The sequence below is a fragment of the Ochotona curzoniae genome, unplaced genomic scaffold (assembly GCF_017591425.1).
Source record: "Ochotona curzoniae isolate NIBS_2020 unplaced genomic scaffold, NIBS_Ocur_1.0 contig_2404, whole genome shotgun sequence".
Lineage (NCBI taxonomy): Eukaryota > Metazoa > Chordata > Mammalia > Lagomorpha > Ochotonidae > Ochotona > Ochotona curzoniae.
In genome coordinates, this window is record NW_024465451.1 from 10,293,418 (window position 1) to 10,308,831 (window position 15,414).

General features: G+C 56.5%; 1 protein-coding gene across 2 annotated transcripts in view; it reads left to right on the forward strand.

Moving 5' to 3' along the window:
• The window catches only part of KCNQ4 (potassium voltage-gated channel subfamily Q member 4), a 47,823-nt gene that overhangs the window by 24,646 nt on the left and 7,763 nt on the right, over positions 1 to 15,414 (forward strand). Inside the window, exons 2-9 of one of the 2 annotated variants that reach the window (XM_040974446.1) lie at positions 5,239 to 5,329; positions 6,361 to 6,487; positions 6,643 to 6,818; positions 7,165 to 7,290; positions 7,633 to 7,743; positions 7,845 to 7,940; positions 9,610 to 9,698; positions 11,241 to 11,402. In XM_040974446.1, the coding sequence (XP_040830380.1) occupies positions 5,239 to 5,329; positions 6,361 to 6,487; positions 6,643 to 6,818; positions 7,165 to 7,290; positions 7,633 to 7,743; positions 7,845 to 7,940; positions 9,610 to 9,698; positions 11,241 to 11,402 (978 nt within the window). The remainder of the gene's footprint in view (positions 1 to 5,238; positions 5,330 to 6,360; positions 6,488 to 6,642; positions 6,819 to 7,164; positions 7,291 to 7,632; positions 7,744 to 7,844; positions 7,941 to 9,609; positions 9,699 to 11,240; positions 11,403 to 15,414) is intronic. The other variant, XM_040974447.1, reaches the window with a different exon arrangement.

Sequence of the window (15,414 nt, forward strand, 5' to 3'; positions counted from 1 at the left end):
TGGATGCAGAGTCCCAAGGCCTTAATACAATCCAGTGGTTTCCAATGTATTCCCAGAGTTTGCCTTATTGAAAAGGCTTGGAACTGAAAGGTCCTGATTTCTGAATGCTGTATATTTGGGAAAATCTCGGTAGAAGTCCCCTAATTGGGCATCTCTGATTTGAAAATCCAAAAGTCTAAAATTCTCCTAAATCTGGATCTTTTTGAGCTGTGGGAGCCCCTTTGTTCTCATCTGTGAGCCTTGGGGACTGTGCCGCTGTTGCTGTGGCATTGCCACTGCCCCTCAGGCTGTTCTGAGAGGAGCAAGGTGCAAGTGTGCGGAGGACTCAGCTCACGCCTCACTGATGGGAAGCTTGTGGTCGCAGGAGTGATTGTAGTTGTCTCATAGGGTGGTAACACTTTGAGTAGGGGAAGGACCCTCTTTCCTAGCAGGGTGTCACCCCTCCCCTGCTCCTCTGGGTGAGGTCTGGAGAAGAGGAAGACCGGGAGAAGACAATGACTGCTGTTGGTCATTTGGGAAAGCCCTGAGTTGGCCAGTCGTGGACAGTCAGCCACAGCCACTGTCATCAGCTAATCCAATGACTCCTAAACTGCAGTCGCTGGAACAGCAGCGTTAGGATTATCAGGGGACTTTGCTCAGAGCCTACCTCCCACTTCCTAGGTCTGATGCTCTAGGAGTGGAATCAGTGTACTAACAGCTGATTCTGACACCCTCACGAATCAGAGCCAGAGATCAAGGCAAACCCTGCACTTGGTCATCCCTAATTGTCTCGCTGCCCTCTCGGGCAAATGACATAGTCACAGAATGGGGTGGGGGTGGAAAGTGGAAGATTATGATAAGCCTCATGATACACTCCAGCCAGCAGAGCGAGCCAGGCAGCAGGCATCTGTCGCAGCTCTGCCTCCAGGCCTGAGCCAGGGAGAGTGAGGGTCCCCAGCTGCAGTTGCACAACTCGGGCAGAAGTGCTTTCAGCTGGAAATGGTGGGGGTGCAGACCAGCCAGCTCTTGGGTGTCACAGAGACGACATGTCTAGTGGGAGAAATGAAGCCCCACCCTTACTTGTTGTGTGAATGAAGCTACGTGCTGGTCCTACAGACACATGCAGACCTCAGTCGCCAAGCTCCTTCCCCTGGTTTCCTGCCTCCCCAAGTTCCAGGCAGTTCTCGGTGGCCGAGGACTTCTCAGGAAGGCCAAGGCTACTTCTGGGTCACCTGCTCTGGAATTCTGGCCCTAGTCTTGCTGTTGATTTACTGGTCGTGGTCTCAAGTCTGTCTCTCCCTGGGCTCTGATGCTTTGCCAAGAAGAGTGAATGTGGGGTGTTCTCTGACAGGTCAAGTGTGAAAGTACCCTCTCTATTCTTTTTTTAGATTTAATTGTTTATTTGAAAGCTAGTGTTACAGAAAGTGAGATCTTACATCTGCTGGTTCACTCCCCAAATGGCCACAAGGACTGGGCCAGACCAAAGCCAGGAGCTTCTTCCAGGTCTCCACAGAAGTGAAGGGGCCCAAGCATTTGCACCCTCCTCTGCTGCTTTCCTGGGTGCATTAGCAGGGAGCTGGATGGGACGTAAAACATTGAGGACATGAACCAGTGCCCATGTGGCATGCCCACAGTGTAGCTGTCACAACCAAGGTCTCAACCCAGCCAAAACAGTCCATAAACTCCCCACCAGGGGGCGGTGAGGTTCAGGGGGCTTATAAGCAACCTTCGCCAAGGGGAGCCCCAGAAAGCTGAGATACATCTGGTTAGAGCTGGGGAACCTCTTCTGTGGATGCAAACCAGTAACCAATAACTTAGTTTTGGTGATCTGGTGTTTGGATATTGGTGGGCAGGAGTGAGGACTTTTTCCTGCCAGGCTATTTGAATGTTTATACCATCACTTGTTATCAACTTAAACATGAGTCTACTTTAGCTGTATTAAATTTCTAGCCCTATCTGTGCTTTTGCCTTGGTAGGGCCAGACTACATGACTTCATGCCTCCTCTCATCTGCCAGCTCACTCCCTGCATGTCTAGGAACAGATTTAGCCCAGGACTCCCACATGGGTGCTAGAGACTCAGCCACTGAAGCAGTCACCCACCTGTGGCCTCCTAGGTGCAGTACCATCAGGGAGCTGGGCTGGAAGTCAAACTGAAGCCCTCCAACCTGGTGTCTAAACCACTGAGCCAAGCACCTACCTATGGGGCATTAGTTTAGAGACAGAATGGCTGGGGATGCCTCTCCAAGGAAGTGGATATTAGACCAAAGACCTGGATGAGCAAGGGAGCAGCAGGCAGTGGAAACATCAAAAGCCAAGAGATGGGAAGGTGGGAGGACCAGGATGTCGCAGGGGCAGAAGTGCAGGGAGTTATGGGTAGAAGGGGGTGGAGAGGATCAAGTTCAAGTGGTGGAGGAGAAGAGCAGACCTCGAGGGCCTGGCTGGACCTTCTCCAAGCGGGCTGGGAGGGAAGTGGAGAGTTCTGAAGGGAGCTGCACAGCGCACTTAGGACAGAGAGTGGGTTCCTTGAAGGCAAGGGTGATTGGTGGCCAGGAGGTCAGCTGGGGTCAGGTGCTGGTGGCTTGAACAGGATAGTGAGATCTGGTCTCCATAGGGATATATTCTGAAGGTGGAGATGCTGGAATGTGCTGTGGGATGGAACATGAAGGATGAGAGAAGGGAAGAATCAGGATAAGACTGATCCTCAGGCCAGGTCCCTGGAGCAGTGGTGGAGTCCTTACGAGATGGGCAGAGTGGAGGTGAACTGAATTTGTTTCTGAACACTGAGTAGCTGTGTGGACAGTTGAGCTGCTCTACCCCAAAGAGGCTGCAGCATGCTCATGCCTGCTGTGTTGGGCCCGGTGGCGTGGCCTAGTGGCTCATGCCTGCTGTGGTTGTCGTTAGGGCCAGGCCAGGAGTAAAAGTCACTGTTTGTAGTATTAAGGGAACACATTTCAGACTGTAAGTGCTCACCCTGGTGGCACAGAGACTGAAATTGGAGCCATACAGAGTGTGGCCTGGGCCAGAAGCACACTCAGTGTGAGGAATCCACTGCTCTGAGCCGTGTGCCAACCAGACATGTGACCCTGACTTGGGTGTGACACATATACACATGGACCTTAGCATCATGGGACATCCTATACAGATTTTTTTTTTAAATTTATTTTGTTTCTTTGAAAGGTTGTTACACACAGAGATATCTTTCATCATCTGGTTCACTTCTCAAATGGTCACAACAGCCAGGGCTGGACCAGGCCAAAGTCAGGCACTTCATCAGGGTCTCCCATGTGGGTGCAGGGGTCAAGCACTCAGGGCATTTTCTGCTGCTTTTCCTAGGTACATTAGCAGGGATTTGGGTTGGAAGTGGAGCAGCCAGGACCTAAACCAGTATCCGTATGAGATGCTGGTGTCAAAATCTGTGGCTTAACCTGCTATACCACAATGCTAGTCCTGTACATAGTGTTTTTAGTGTGTCTATTTGAGGAAAAAAAATCAGTAAGTAGGTAAATAAATACTTGCATTAGTTTTTAAATAGCCAATCAATCCACATTTATTCTGAAAAGCATCATGAACACTGATCTGTGAAAATCGAGGCCGAAGCTGATGGCTCCATCTTGTCTCCCAGAGCTCGAACAGCCCCCGTTCCCACTCCAGGGTCCCAGTGCCCTTCCCAGTGTCTTCTGCTGCCGTTTCCTGATTCCCGAAGCACCAGGTGGCAGCTCAGCAATGGGGCTGAAGGATTGCTGTTAAGGATTTCTCTGTGGGCTCCGGTGGGCGGGGTGTCTGGCAACAGCCATTCCTGGAGAAGGGGGCTGGCGATGACCTCAGGTAGAGCCCTGCTGTCAGAGGTCCATTTATGAAGTGGAATTGCTGGAACTCTGCTCCTGCCCCTCCATTCCTTGAGTTTGCTGACTCAGCTCTTGGGTGAACCTGGCCAAGGAGGCCTCCTGCTAACTCATCAATCCACACCTTGGGCTGACTGACACCTGCTACTTTCCTCCTCCTCTATACAGGACCATTTGCTGGTCTGCAGCCCCAGGTCCTGCCCTCTGAGAAGGAGTAGGAGGGCTCAGGCAAGCTGGGTCCTACACCCCATTTTATACACAAGGAGATTGATCTGGAGAATGGGGTGGGAGGGGGCTTCCCCAGGACCATAGAAACAGGCGGGCCTGGGATGTAAACCCAGCCCAGTTGGACCTTGAGTCTGTGCTCTCAGCATTGAGAAACACATGTAGATAGTGACTTGAACCTAATCCAGAGTCAGCCATCAGACCAGAAAGGTGCAGGTGAATGACAGGCTTGACGGTGAGGCGCCATGCGGCATCAGCAGTGGTGCAGGAGTAGAGAGCCTTGGCACAGGTGCATGTGTTCCCAGGGAAGCTCCTTCCTTCTGCAGTGTCTGCCAGGCTACATGCATACTCTATCCCACAGAGCTGTCCTTCCTGGGATCCAGTGCCACTCCTGGGGCTGCAGGTGCATCCTGTGTCCTCAACCTGCCCTTTCACCTCTGCACATTCTCTCCAAGGCACCAGCTCTTCCTCCTCCCCTCTTGTCATCCACTGGGAAATTAGAGACCCTGACCTTCCTCTTAGCTCTGTCCCCTCCCCCAAGCTGAGTGAACCAATTCCTTCTCTGGGCTTTGCTGTCTTCATGTTCACAACTGGAAATGAGGGATGTGTTGGATGGCTATAGTTTGAGGTTCTTTCCATGGAACGTCTGACTTGGGGTACGTTGGCGGCTTTCTTGGGCGCTCCAGGCCTAAGGCCAGCTCCATGCTGCTTGCGTCAGCCCCCTGCACCCTTCCCTTTCTGCCTAGGAGAGGGCGCCTACCCTCACTCATTCTGCTAAAGTCTCATTACTTAATTCTAGAAGAATCCCTGAAGGTGGCAAACAGTAGTTGTCCTTCCACCACGCTGCAGTGTGTTGGGAAGATGGTCCCTCCTTCAGCCGCTGACCTTCTCTGTGCCTGCAGTGAGGATCCTGCAGGTCTTCTGAGCCCGCCTGTACCTCCCACTCACAGTTGCACCTGTAGGTGGGGACCATTGCGAGGGTTGTGAGGTTTCTATGAGCTCAGCACCCCACAATGGGCCAGCACAGGACCAAGGACCCTGCACAGGAACTTGGACCCTGATTCTCCTTGGGAAAGAAGCCTCCCAGATAATGTGTCCTTCCTCCCCCAGACACTCTAACCCCTGGCAGCGGCTCTTGGGATACCCTGTGCCTCCAGCAATTTAATCCTCTCCTTCTTGTTGCAATTGCAGATTTTTGCTGGTCTTCAGCTGCCTGGTGCTGTCTGTGCTGTCCACTATTCAGGAACACCAGGAACTTGCCAACGAGTGTCTCCTCATCTTGGTGAGGGCAGGGGTCCAGGTCTGGGATCAGGGCTAAGACGGGCTATGTGAGGCAGCACCTCTGGGCTAAGGGCTGAAGTCACTCATTGTGGCTCAGAGAATGACTTGCTGGTCCCTGAGAGGGGGGCTGCATCTGTCTGGGCATCATCCTCAATGCCATAACAGGTGGTAGGGTTCTCCTGCCACTCTGTGAAGCTTAGGGTGGACCCAGATGGAGGAGGTTAGAAGAGGGCTCTGTCTCAGGACAAAAACTGCTAAGCCCCCTCTGACCTGATGAGACTTATTTATTTTTTTTTAAAAAAAGATCTATTTATTTATTTGAAAGCATGGTAGAGACAGGGAGAGGCAGTCAGAGACAGGGAGGGAGAGAGAATCTTCCACTCATTCCCCTAATGTCTGTAATAGCACCAACTGAGCTCGGCTGAAGCCAGGAGCCATAACTCCATCCTGGTCTCCCACGTGGGTGGCAGGAACCCAAGTACTTGGGTCATCTTCCACTCTTTTCCCAGGCACATTAGCAGGGAGTTGGGTCAGAAGTGGAGCAGCTGAGACTTGAACTGCAGTCCCATCATTTGATGACTGCCTACTGTGGCTTGGTCCACTGCACCACAGTGCTGGCTCCTGGGGTGGTGGTGATGATTATTTTTTGTTTTGATTGCTTTTTTTTTTTTTGCCTTAAACAATAACCGAACATTATGGAATAGAAGCTTCTTGGTGGGGCAACGGCCGTTAGGCCACCTGGTCAGGGTTAAGGAGTATGGGATGGTGGCAAGGGGGGGTGCAGGATGAGGAATTGAAATCCAGATGGTTCCAGATGGGGGCAGGAAAGGGAGGACAGACTTGGGCTTGGAGGGTAAAGGGCTACCTGCCTTCTGGAATCCTCTGCAGCTCTAATTACAATTAATGGAAACCTGGGGGTTGGGTCTGAAGAGGTCCTGGTACTCCTAGTCCAGGGTCTCTGGAGGGGGGGTGTGCCCCGAACCCTGGACCCCTGGCTGGTCGTGGGGACCACACTTGGGTGCTGTCCTGCAGGAATTCGTGATGATCGTGGTCTTTGGCTTGGAGTATATCGTGCGCGTGTGGTCAGCAGGATGCTGTTGCCGCTACCGAGGATGGCAGGGCCGCTTGCGCTTTGCCAGGAAACCCTTCTGCGTCATCGGTAACAAGCGGGACACTCCCGACCTGAGCCCAGTTACTGATACCCCTTTAACCGACGTGCCCGAACCGTCCCGATTCCTAGTCCCGGTCCAGACGCGGGATGCCCCAGGGTTCCAGGTGCCAGTTGAGCTCTCTCTCCCCGCCCCGCCCCTGCAGACTTCATCGTGTTCGTGGCCTCGGTGGCCGTCATCGCCGCGGGCACCCAGGGCAACATCTTTGCCACATCAGCCCTGCGCAGCATGCGCTTCCTGCAGATTCTGCGCATGGTGCGCATGGACCGCCGCGGCGGCACCTGGAAGCTGCTGGGCTCGGTGGTCTACGCGCACAGCAAGGTGAGAGCGTGTAGCTTGAAGGATCCGCTGGGCAGGGTCAGGGGCACAGGGCCGTGGGAATCGGGATGGGGCCTGGGGATAGGGCTGGGGGGCGGAGGGACTAGGTGTAGGGCAGGGTTCGCAACCTGGGAGTTAGGAACTCCAGGCAGGCTAGGGCACATCTGGGGTCCTGCGCAGGATCTCCTGGAAAGGAGAAGCTGAAACAGCCAGGCGGGCGGAGACATGGTGTCCTGGAGCCCCAGGGTAGAGGGTGGGCCTTGGGGTTACCCTCCAGGGCGCGCGGGTGCCCCATGCCTCTCCCAGGTGAGCCAGGCATCCCTCACGCAGCCAAGGCCTATCCCCGCAGGAGCTGATCACCGCCTGGTACATTGGGTTCCTGGTGCTCATCTTTGCCTCCTTCCTGGTCTACCTGGCCGAAAAGGATGCCAACTCTGACTTCTCCTCTTACGCCGACTCGCTCTGGTGGGGGACGGTGCGTGAGGGCCCAGGCAGGGTCCCCCTTCTCCCTGGGCCCCTCCCCGGGAATTCTGGCTCCCAACTCAGAGCCGGTCTGTCCCTGTCCCTCCCACTAGGGTTTGGACCCTTTCACCAGGTGCCTGTGATCATCCCCTACAACCTGCTGGAAGAGGCTTCCTTGTCCTATTCCCTGTAGCCCCCATTCAAGCCTTGGGCCCACAATCGAGGAATTCATTCATTTCCCTGCACCAGCCCTGGGACCGGCCCTGGTGACCAAGGGTGCCCCTCCTGTCTCTGTCCTCAATGTGTGACTGGTCCTGTGTAATCAATCCTGCTGTAAAGCCGATTGTGCCCCCAGATCACGCTGACGACCATCGGCTATGGTGACAAGACCCCGCACACGTGGCTGGGTAGGGTCCTGGCTGCAGGCTTCGCCTTACTGGGCATCTCCTTCTTCGCCCTGCCCGCTGTGAGTGTCTTCTGCCAGGTTGGAGGGAGGCAATGCTGGGGACACCCTGGCAGACTCTTGTTCCTTGCCCCCATGGCCCCAACCATGCCCTGTTGCCCTAGGGCATCCTAGGCTCAGGCTTCGCCCTGAAGGTTCAGGAGCAGCACCGGCAGAAGCACTTTGAGAAGCGGAGGATGCCCGCGGCCAACCTCATCCAGGTGCGCCCAGGAGTGGGCCATGGTGTACCCCCCAGGAGTCGCTGTTTTGCAATTCCCGGAGCCCCAGACAGAGCTGAACTGCTGGCCGAGACCATCAGGAACCTTCCCCTGCACTTCTTGCTCAGAAGAGGGCAAGGCTGAGCTGCCCGGTTGTGCCAATTCCAGCCGCAGCTTTGCAATGACATGGGTCACAGGGGAGCCTGGACAGGAAGCACCAGGCTGAGGGGTCAACTCCCTCTGCCGGGGCCACTCCTAGAGCCTTAAGCCATCAGTTAATGCCACCAGCACCAGAGGAAGTGGTCCAGACCTGTCTGGGAAGACACTAGGAGACAGAGGACAAGCAGCTGGAAGAGGTGGTTGGAGGGCCAGGAGCCCCCTCAGTGGTCTCTGTTTACCTAGGGCATTCTGACTGGAGCACCAGGGCTTTGGTTTTCTGTGACGGGAAATAATTCCAGGACAGGAGTTGGGTGAGATGACGACAGTCCACCTCTGCCTGCTCCCCAGCATACCACCTTGTGACTCCCCAAATCCAAGCCAGATTCCACACTTTCTTATCTCCCCTCCCCAGGATGGGACTCCCCTCAACCCTGGCTATCTCTAGCCACCAGCCTGGCCTTTTCTTCTGCGTGTCCCTTGGGGCACAATGGGCACTGTCCCTTGGGAGCCAGCCTTAGAAGGGGCATTGAAGGGGCAGGCGTCTGGCACCGTCCATGCCGAAAGACAGCTGGCATTGTGGTGCCCATAATTAATGAGACAGCTCTGGCAGTTGCTCCCAGCCCATGCCAGGGGCCTAGGCAAGCAGGAAATAAAAATACTCTTGTCTTTAGCAGGCACCCGGCCGGTGAGGTCAGCAGTGGCAGCCCCATAAGAAGAAGGGGTGCCCAGTAAGAGGGTGTACCCGGAGCCTAGTTCCACTATGACCTATCTGCCTAGCAGCTTCCATGGCTCCCTGCCTTTCCAATCGCCCCACTCCCAGTCTCTCCCCAGATCTTCTCCTTACCTGGAAGGAGAGGACCGGTCCTTCCTCTTATCTGACCTTCTTCCATCCTGCTGCAAAAGGTGGCCCAGGGCCCTGCTCTTTCCTTCCTTCCTCAGCCCACGGCAGTGGCTGGAAAGATGGACTGGAGTTCTTATTAGTGATAATCATTCCTTCAGTCACCACTCATTCCCCAGCCACTGTGCAAGCTGAGACAGAAACCAAGGCGATGCTCACCATTAGAGGGGAAAGACATCCATCAGACATGCAGGTGTGAGAAGAGAGTTGTTGAGTGGAGGATTCTGGCGTAAATGTGCCAGGCACATAGTTTAGCTTTTGATTTACATATATCTGCACTGTTAGGTGAGTGATATTAGGCCCATTTTAGAAGCTGAGGTGCTGAAGTTCTACTTGCCTGCCTGAGTAAGGGGCAGAGCTGGGATCAGAATCCCATGCCTGCCTGCCAGTTTGTACCCCTCTAAGGGCCCTGATGTTGGTCTGCTGGGGAAGTCATTTCTCCTTGGGCTTCAATTGCCAGGCTGGCTCTGCTGGTGGCTGTAGAATTAGACCTGGCCTCTGGCTCTGGAGAACCCTCCAGCAGGCCCAGGGGCTGGGTCCTTTCAGGGCAGGGTACTGGGGTGGAGGAGCTGGGGGGGTTGCCTCATGGGAGCCCATTCCTTCCCTGCCCTGCAGGCTGCGTGGCGCCTATACTCCACAGACACGAGCCGGGCCTACCTGACGGCCACCTGGTACTACTACGACAGCCTCCTGCCGTCCTTCAGGTAGGTCCTGGTGGGCATGGACATGAGTGGGGAGCTGGCAGTCATGTCCTGTAAGGACAAGGGATTCAGCCCTGTAGAGTGGGGAGGGGGTGACAGCCCCATGAAGCCTCTGGGATTGGCTGTGCTGGTGCCACAAGGGGCCGGAGTGTGCCCTCCTGGCTGTGTAGTCCCTGGGAGCAGCCCTGCCCCACTTCAAAGCCCTGGACTCACAGGGAGCTTGCAGTTTCCTCGCCTACCACTAGGTGATGCCCCCAGGGCAGGGGCACAGCCAGCGCCTCTCTGCAGACAGTATTGGTACTGACCAACCCGGGTGGAGAGAGTGTGGTTTGGGCAGGAATGTGTGTGCCAGGCTGGGATGCCTAGGACCACCCCCTAACCCCCGTGCACGAGTTTGTGCGCGTTTTTGCTGGACGGGGCCAGGCTGTGACCGCATGGGGGTGGCTGCATGCAGGGGTTATTAATAGCCTGGGAGGTGTGTGTGGCCAGGTGCCTGTCCTGGCCCTCAGGCGGGAATGAAGATGCAGAGCTTGGCTCAGTCCCACAGGCGGGCGCTGCTGGGCCAGGCTGCTGTACTCAGCGCTTCTGCGGGAGTCTTTGCCTCATTAGTTCTCCAAGAGCAGGTGTTGGGTGATCCTGTTTGCCCCCGCACCTGGCTCTCCTCCCCAGGCTCTCTCAGCCCCTGGGGGCTCTCCAGGGGTCAGAGCAGGAGGGAAGGGGCACGCTCAGGATCAGGCACACCCCCATCACTCCACCTGGCAGAGGCAAGCTCCCTGCCCACACACAGGCAGAGGTGATGTTAGCTTGGAGGAAGCCTGCTTTTCTAGAAGCAGCAGTTGTGGTGTCTGGGCTCGGGAAGTGGAGCCTGAGCTGATTTGTTAGCAATAGGATAGGGGCGAAGGAGGGGAAATGTCGGAGTGGGCATGGGGGTGGTCTGGGCCCCCATGAGAGGGACAGAGCCTGGTTTGGAGACTCTGGGGCCCTAGTATCTCCTGCCTCCTGGACCTCAGTTTCCTCATCTGTACAACGGGAAATCAAGCAGGAGAAGAGAGGCTGTGCTCGCAACAATGGGAAGTGGCCCGGAGAGTTAGAAAGAGGCCAATAGCAACAGATAGGGTCTCAAAGGGGCAGTGAATGGCACAGGGGAAGGGAGCTGGGCCAGCTACCCCTTTGGCTTCCTTGCCTCAGCCGGAGTCTCTACCTCAGCAGCAGAGCCACATTAGAGGGAAGGTCTCGGGGCTGCTGGCTGAGCACAGAGCAGGCCTGATGCAAGCTCCCATAGGGAGCCTTGGGCAGCTGCCCTTGAATTGTGCTCAGCCTGCACAACCATTCCTGGTATCCCTGGGGAGTTCCCAGGATCGCACAGGAGAGAGGGCAGTTTTCTGTTCCCCTGTCCCTCACACTACCTGCCCGGGCCTGGGGGTGTTTGTGAACACCTGTAGGGAAGCAGAGCCTGGAAGGATTTGACCTGTAGAACTCAGTGCCCACTGGGTGAAGGGGTGGTGCCAGGGCCCTGCCTCCTGCTGATGGCGCCCTCCCCTGCAGAGAGCTGGCCCTCTTGTTTGAGCACGTGCAACGGGCCCGCAATGGGGGCCTCCGGCCCCTGGAGGTACGGCGGGCGCCGGTCCCCGATGGAGCGCCCTCCCGTTACCCACCCGTTGCCACCTGCCACCGGCCAGGCAGCACCTCCTTCTGCCCTGGGGAAAGGTAGGGGCCCTCGGGGGCCGCCACCTGCTCGTGCGTCTCTTCTTCTTCCATTCTTTGTCTCATTCTTTCTCAGACTTGCCTTCAGCCACTATGTGGGTGTCTAGGCCTTTTGGGGGGACATTCAGGCCTTGTCATGAGGCCCGGGCAGGTGTCATCAGTTGCACAGACAGGTACAGGCTGAGAGGGTCTCTCTGGAGAGGCCAGGCTGGGCTCTGAGGGTCTACGTGGGGAGAGGCTCACTCCATTCTTTCCCACCACCTCTTCCGTTCATGCCATTGTCTTTCTTTCTCTGTTTCCACGTCCCCCTCACTCTTCCATCCCTGCATCCCCATCCCTCTGGGAAGCTGGAGAGAGGAGGAGGCCGCTGGCCACAGGTGCTTACGGCTCAGGTAATCGTGGGCACCATCCTGGGATGTGAGGGCCGGGGACCCCCTCCCCTGGCATGTTGCTCTGGAAAGGCCTTGGTCCCTGAGCAGGAGACCAGCTGGGAGGAGAGCGCCGTGGGCCCCACAGGCACTCACCTGGGGACCAGTGCTCTTGGCTCCACCGACAAGGGGCCTTCTGGGAGGTTCACCCCTGCACACAATCTCTTTCCCCCTGAGCCTGCTTCACATTTTGAAAGAAGGACAAAGAAGGATCAGTGCTTCCTCCCACCTAGCCTGGGGACTCTTCAGGCACACACAGAGCAGGAAAGGCAAGTCCGCTCCTCGCTGACCCAGGGGCTGTGCTTGGCAAAGTTTAGCTTTGAGGTCAAAGATCAAGGTCTCCTGCCTTCCCCACCACCCCACATCCTCTCCATCCTTCACTCACTTCATTTTCACACCCCATCCCTGAACCATCAGGGGGTACCTGGCCTGGAGTCTCAAGTGCCATTCTCTGTCCCAGGCCCCCACCCAGGGAGGAGGGGCGAGGAAGAGATGAGCAGGCAGTGCAATTCTGCCATCTGAGACTGTGTGGCCTTGAGAACCTCATCAAGGTTCCCTGGACCTCCATGTCCTGGCAGAAAAAGAGTGTGTGCAGCCAGTCAGGGGCTCTGTCTGGGTCCTCTAGGTTTCTGGGTTGAAGAGACCTGCCAGCTGGGGATCCCCCCAGGGCAGGTAAATTTCGATGCAGAGAGCATCACTGCTTCCTGGTGATGCTGAACAGGAAGTGGGTGGAGAAGCTTGGGGCTGGAAGGAGGGGATGCATGGCCTACCTGGCTAGGCTGGGAGACTTTCAGAGCCATCCTGACCCTCCCAGATGGCGGTGCTCAGCTCCAGTTCCGTGCCTTTGGCATCTCAGCCTGAGCCAGGTCTCTTAGAGCTTCTGGTTTGCTCCAGTTCCTCCCACCCTCCTCGCCTGGCCAGGAAGCAATGGTTGAGAATTGCAGTGACAGTGGTGGTGAATTGCCAGGCTCAAGCCAAACAGCCACATCCTTCATCTTGGCTGCCTGGGCCCTGTGGGGATGAATGCCCCATCCAGAATGCCACCCTGAGCGTGTGCATACACACACACACACACACACACACACACACACACACACACACACACACGTGCGCCCACACACCTGGCTGGCCAGGCCTTCAGTGGGGCTTGGCTGTGGAACCAGGTTGAGCGTGTTTCCCGGAAGCAGAGTGACAATCTAAGGCATCCTGGGGGCTGCCCCTGCCAGGCCTGGTGCCAATCTTCTTAAGAGATTTGCAATAGTTTCTCCAAGTGTGGTTTTCTGGCTTCCTGCAGCAGCCCCCAGGTCTCTTCCTGAGCAGACAGGAGGCTGTCCGGAGAAGAAGGCTCAGGAAGCCACATGGTTATGCTCCCAGGGGAGCCCTCCACAGAGCACCAGGCCTCCTGCCTTCTGGAGACAAGGCAACAGGCCTGGGGTGAAGGTCCACAGGGAGCTCGGCCCCCTTCTGCCAGCTGCCCACACTCTGCCCACCAGCCCCTTCCCCACTAACCTTGTTCGTGTCTTGTTCTCAACCTTCCAGCCAGATGTTTAGTAATAAACGGAGTTTCTTTCGGATCCACGCCAGCTGGAGACCGAGGTACCCCCTCGCCTGCTTCTCCTGTCCCCACTCATCCTTGCCCCATCCCATTTCTGGGGCCGGAGAGGGGGACAGGATGGGCCAAGGCCAAGGTGCATGTGCCTGCCGCCTGCCGTTTGCCTTGGGGCCCTGGCAAACCCCTCCCCACATTTCTGGGGATGCCTCCGCCAAGCCTAGGCATGGGTCCACTGGGCCTCGAGGGTCACTTGCAGGAGCCTTGGGGATGTGTGCTGGCTCAGCCATGACTCCCCATATAATCCCAGCCAAGCTGTTTCCCTTCTCTGGGCCTCAGTTCCTCATCTGGGGAATGGGCAGATTTTACTAGAGACTCTCTGAGGGGTCCTTCCTACTCTGACTTTGCTGGACCTTGGGTGTAGCTTCCAGTTTCCCCCACTGCCCACCTGGGAGCCTCACGGAGGCTTTGGGGCACTGGCATGGGTATCCTTGCGTGAGCGCTGGAGCCCTGGCTCTTTTAGCTGTATCACCAGCATTTCCTTGGTTCCTGCCCTTAGCTAGGCCCTGCTCTCTGCACCTGGGACATGGATGAATGAAGGAAACCTGGGGCCTGGGGAGCTGCAGAGAATGACCACAGCTCCATGGGAGGTAGAAAAGGGGCTGTGGGGCTTAGGGAAGACACTGAGCCCGGGGGCACCCTGGCCGAGGAGGCTGCCCAGATCCAGGCCCAGGCAAGGAGATCCAGGCCCAGGCAAGGAGGTGAGGACACAGGCCAGGGCTACGATGGGAAACAAGATTGGGTCACAGAGAACCCAGACTCCCAGTGGGAACCTTAACCTGCAGTTACTGCCTGGCAACCTGGGGTCAGGGAGCCCTGTGCCCTCCTGAGCTTTGCGGGTTGGGAGCCCATAGGTAGGAGCTGAGGGGTGGGGCTCCTGGCCGTCTCTCCAGGCTTCCACCAAGAGGTGGCCTTGCTCGGTGATGTGCATTCTGGGTAACTGCCTGGCCACCACTCCCCACCACAGCTTCTCGAGAAAACTTCCGGAAAGCCCTGCTGTGCCTCGATTTGCTTAACTGTCCAACGCAGATAATGGGCTCTGTGCTTGCTGACACTGAGCCTGATGCTATGGCTGGGGTCTGGCATGCTGGGATGCTGGGCACTGAAGAGAAACCTCCAGGGAGCCAACCCTGGTTGTAAGAATGGGAAGTAACCGAAGACATGGGTCAGGTCTGCTCTTCCAGGGTGGGCTGTGGTGAGCAGGAGGGCCAGCAAGGGCCAGGTTAGCACAAGGAGGCCTGCGGTGCCCTTGTTGTTTGTGCAGATTCTGGCACCGGGGTCCAGAGTAAGGCGACTTCGCTTCTCTGCCTAGCCTGGCAGGCAGAGGATGCATCTCTGGAGGTGGTCCCAGGGTAGGGAGCAACAGGGCAGTCTGTCCCTGTCCCTCCCCCGACCCCTGCACCCCGGCAAATGTAGCCTCCATCAGGCTGACGCTGGCCTCCCAGACACCTCTTAGACCAGGTTCTCAGCCTCAGCCCTGCTGCCTGTCGTCCCACAGAGTGTGGATCATTATAGATCTTGCAGGGCAGTGAACGGCATCCTTGCCTCTGCCTATGTGACGTCAGGAGCACCAACCCACGGTGACAAGTGAAAGCCCAAGACCTTGTCAAACATCCCCTGGGGGGCAAAGTCACCCTTAGTTTGAGACCCAATATCTTCATCCTCATCATAGTTGCTCTGCCCAGCAGGGGGAAAAAAAGCTGACTCTGAGGTCAGAAAAAGACTGCTTCTGGGTCCTTTCTCATCCTGTGGGAGCGCTGTGACCTCAGGCAAGCCAGCTCTTTCCATATCAGTAGAGTTGAACAGCAAAACCAGAGCCTGCCACCCTGGGCCCCAGCGTGCATGAAGAGCTGGGGAGGGAGCAAGCTCTTTGCTGCTCATTGAGTACCAGCTTTCTTCCGTTTTCTCTGAGCTTTTAGGCTCCACAGAGGCTGGGCTGAGCCATTTTCTGGGTCCTGCCCAGGGAGCTGGAATCCCT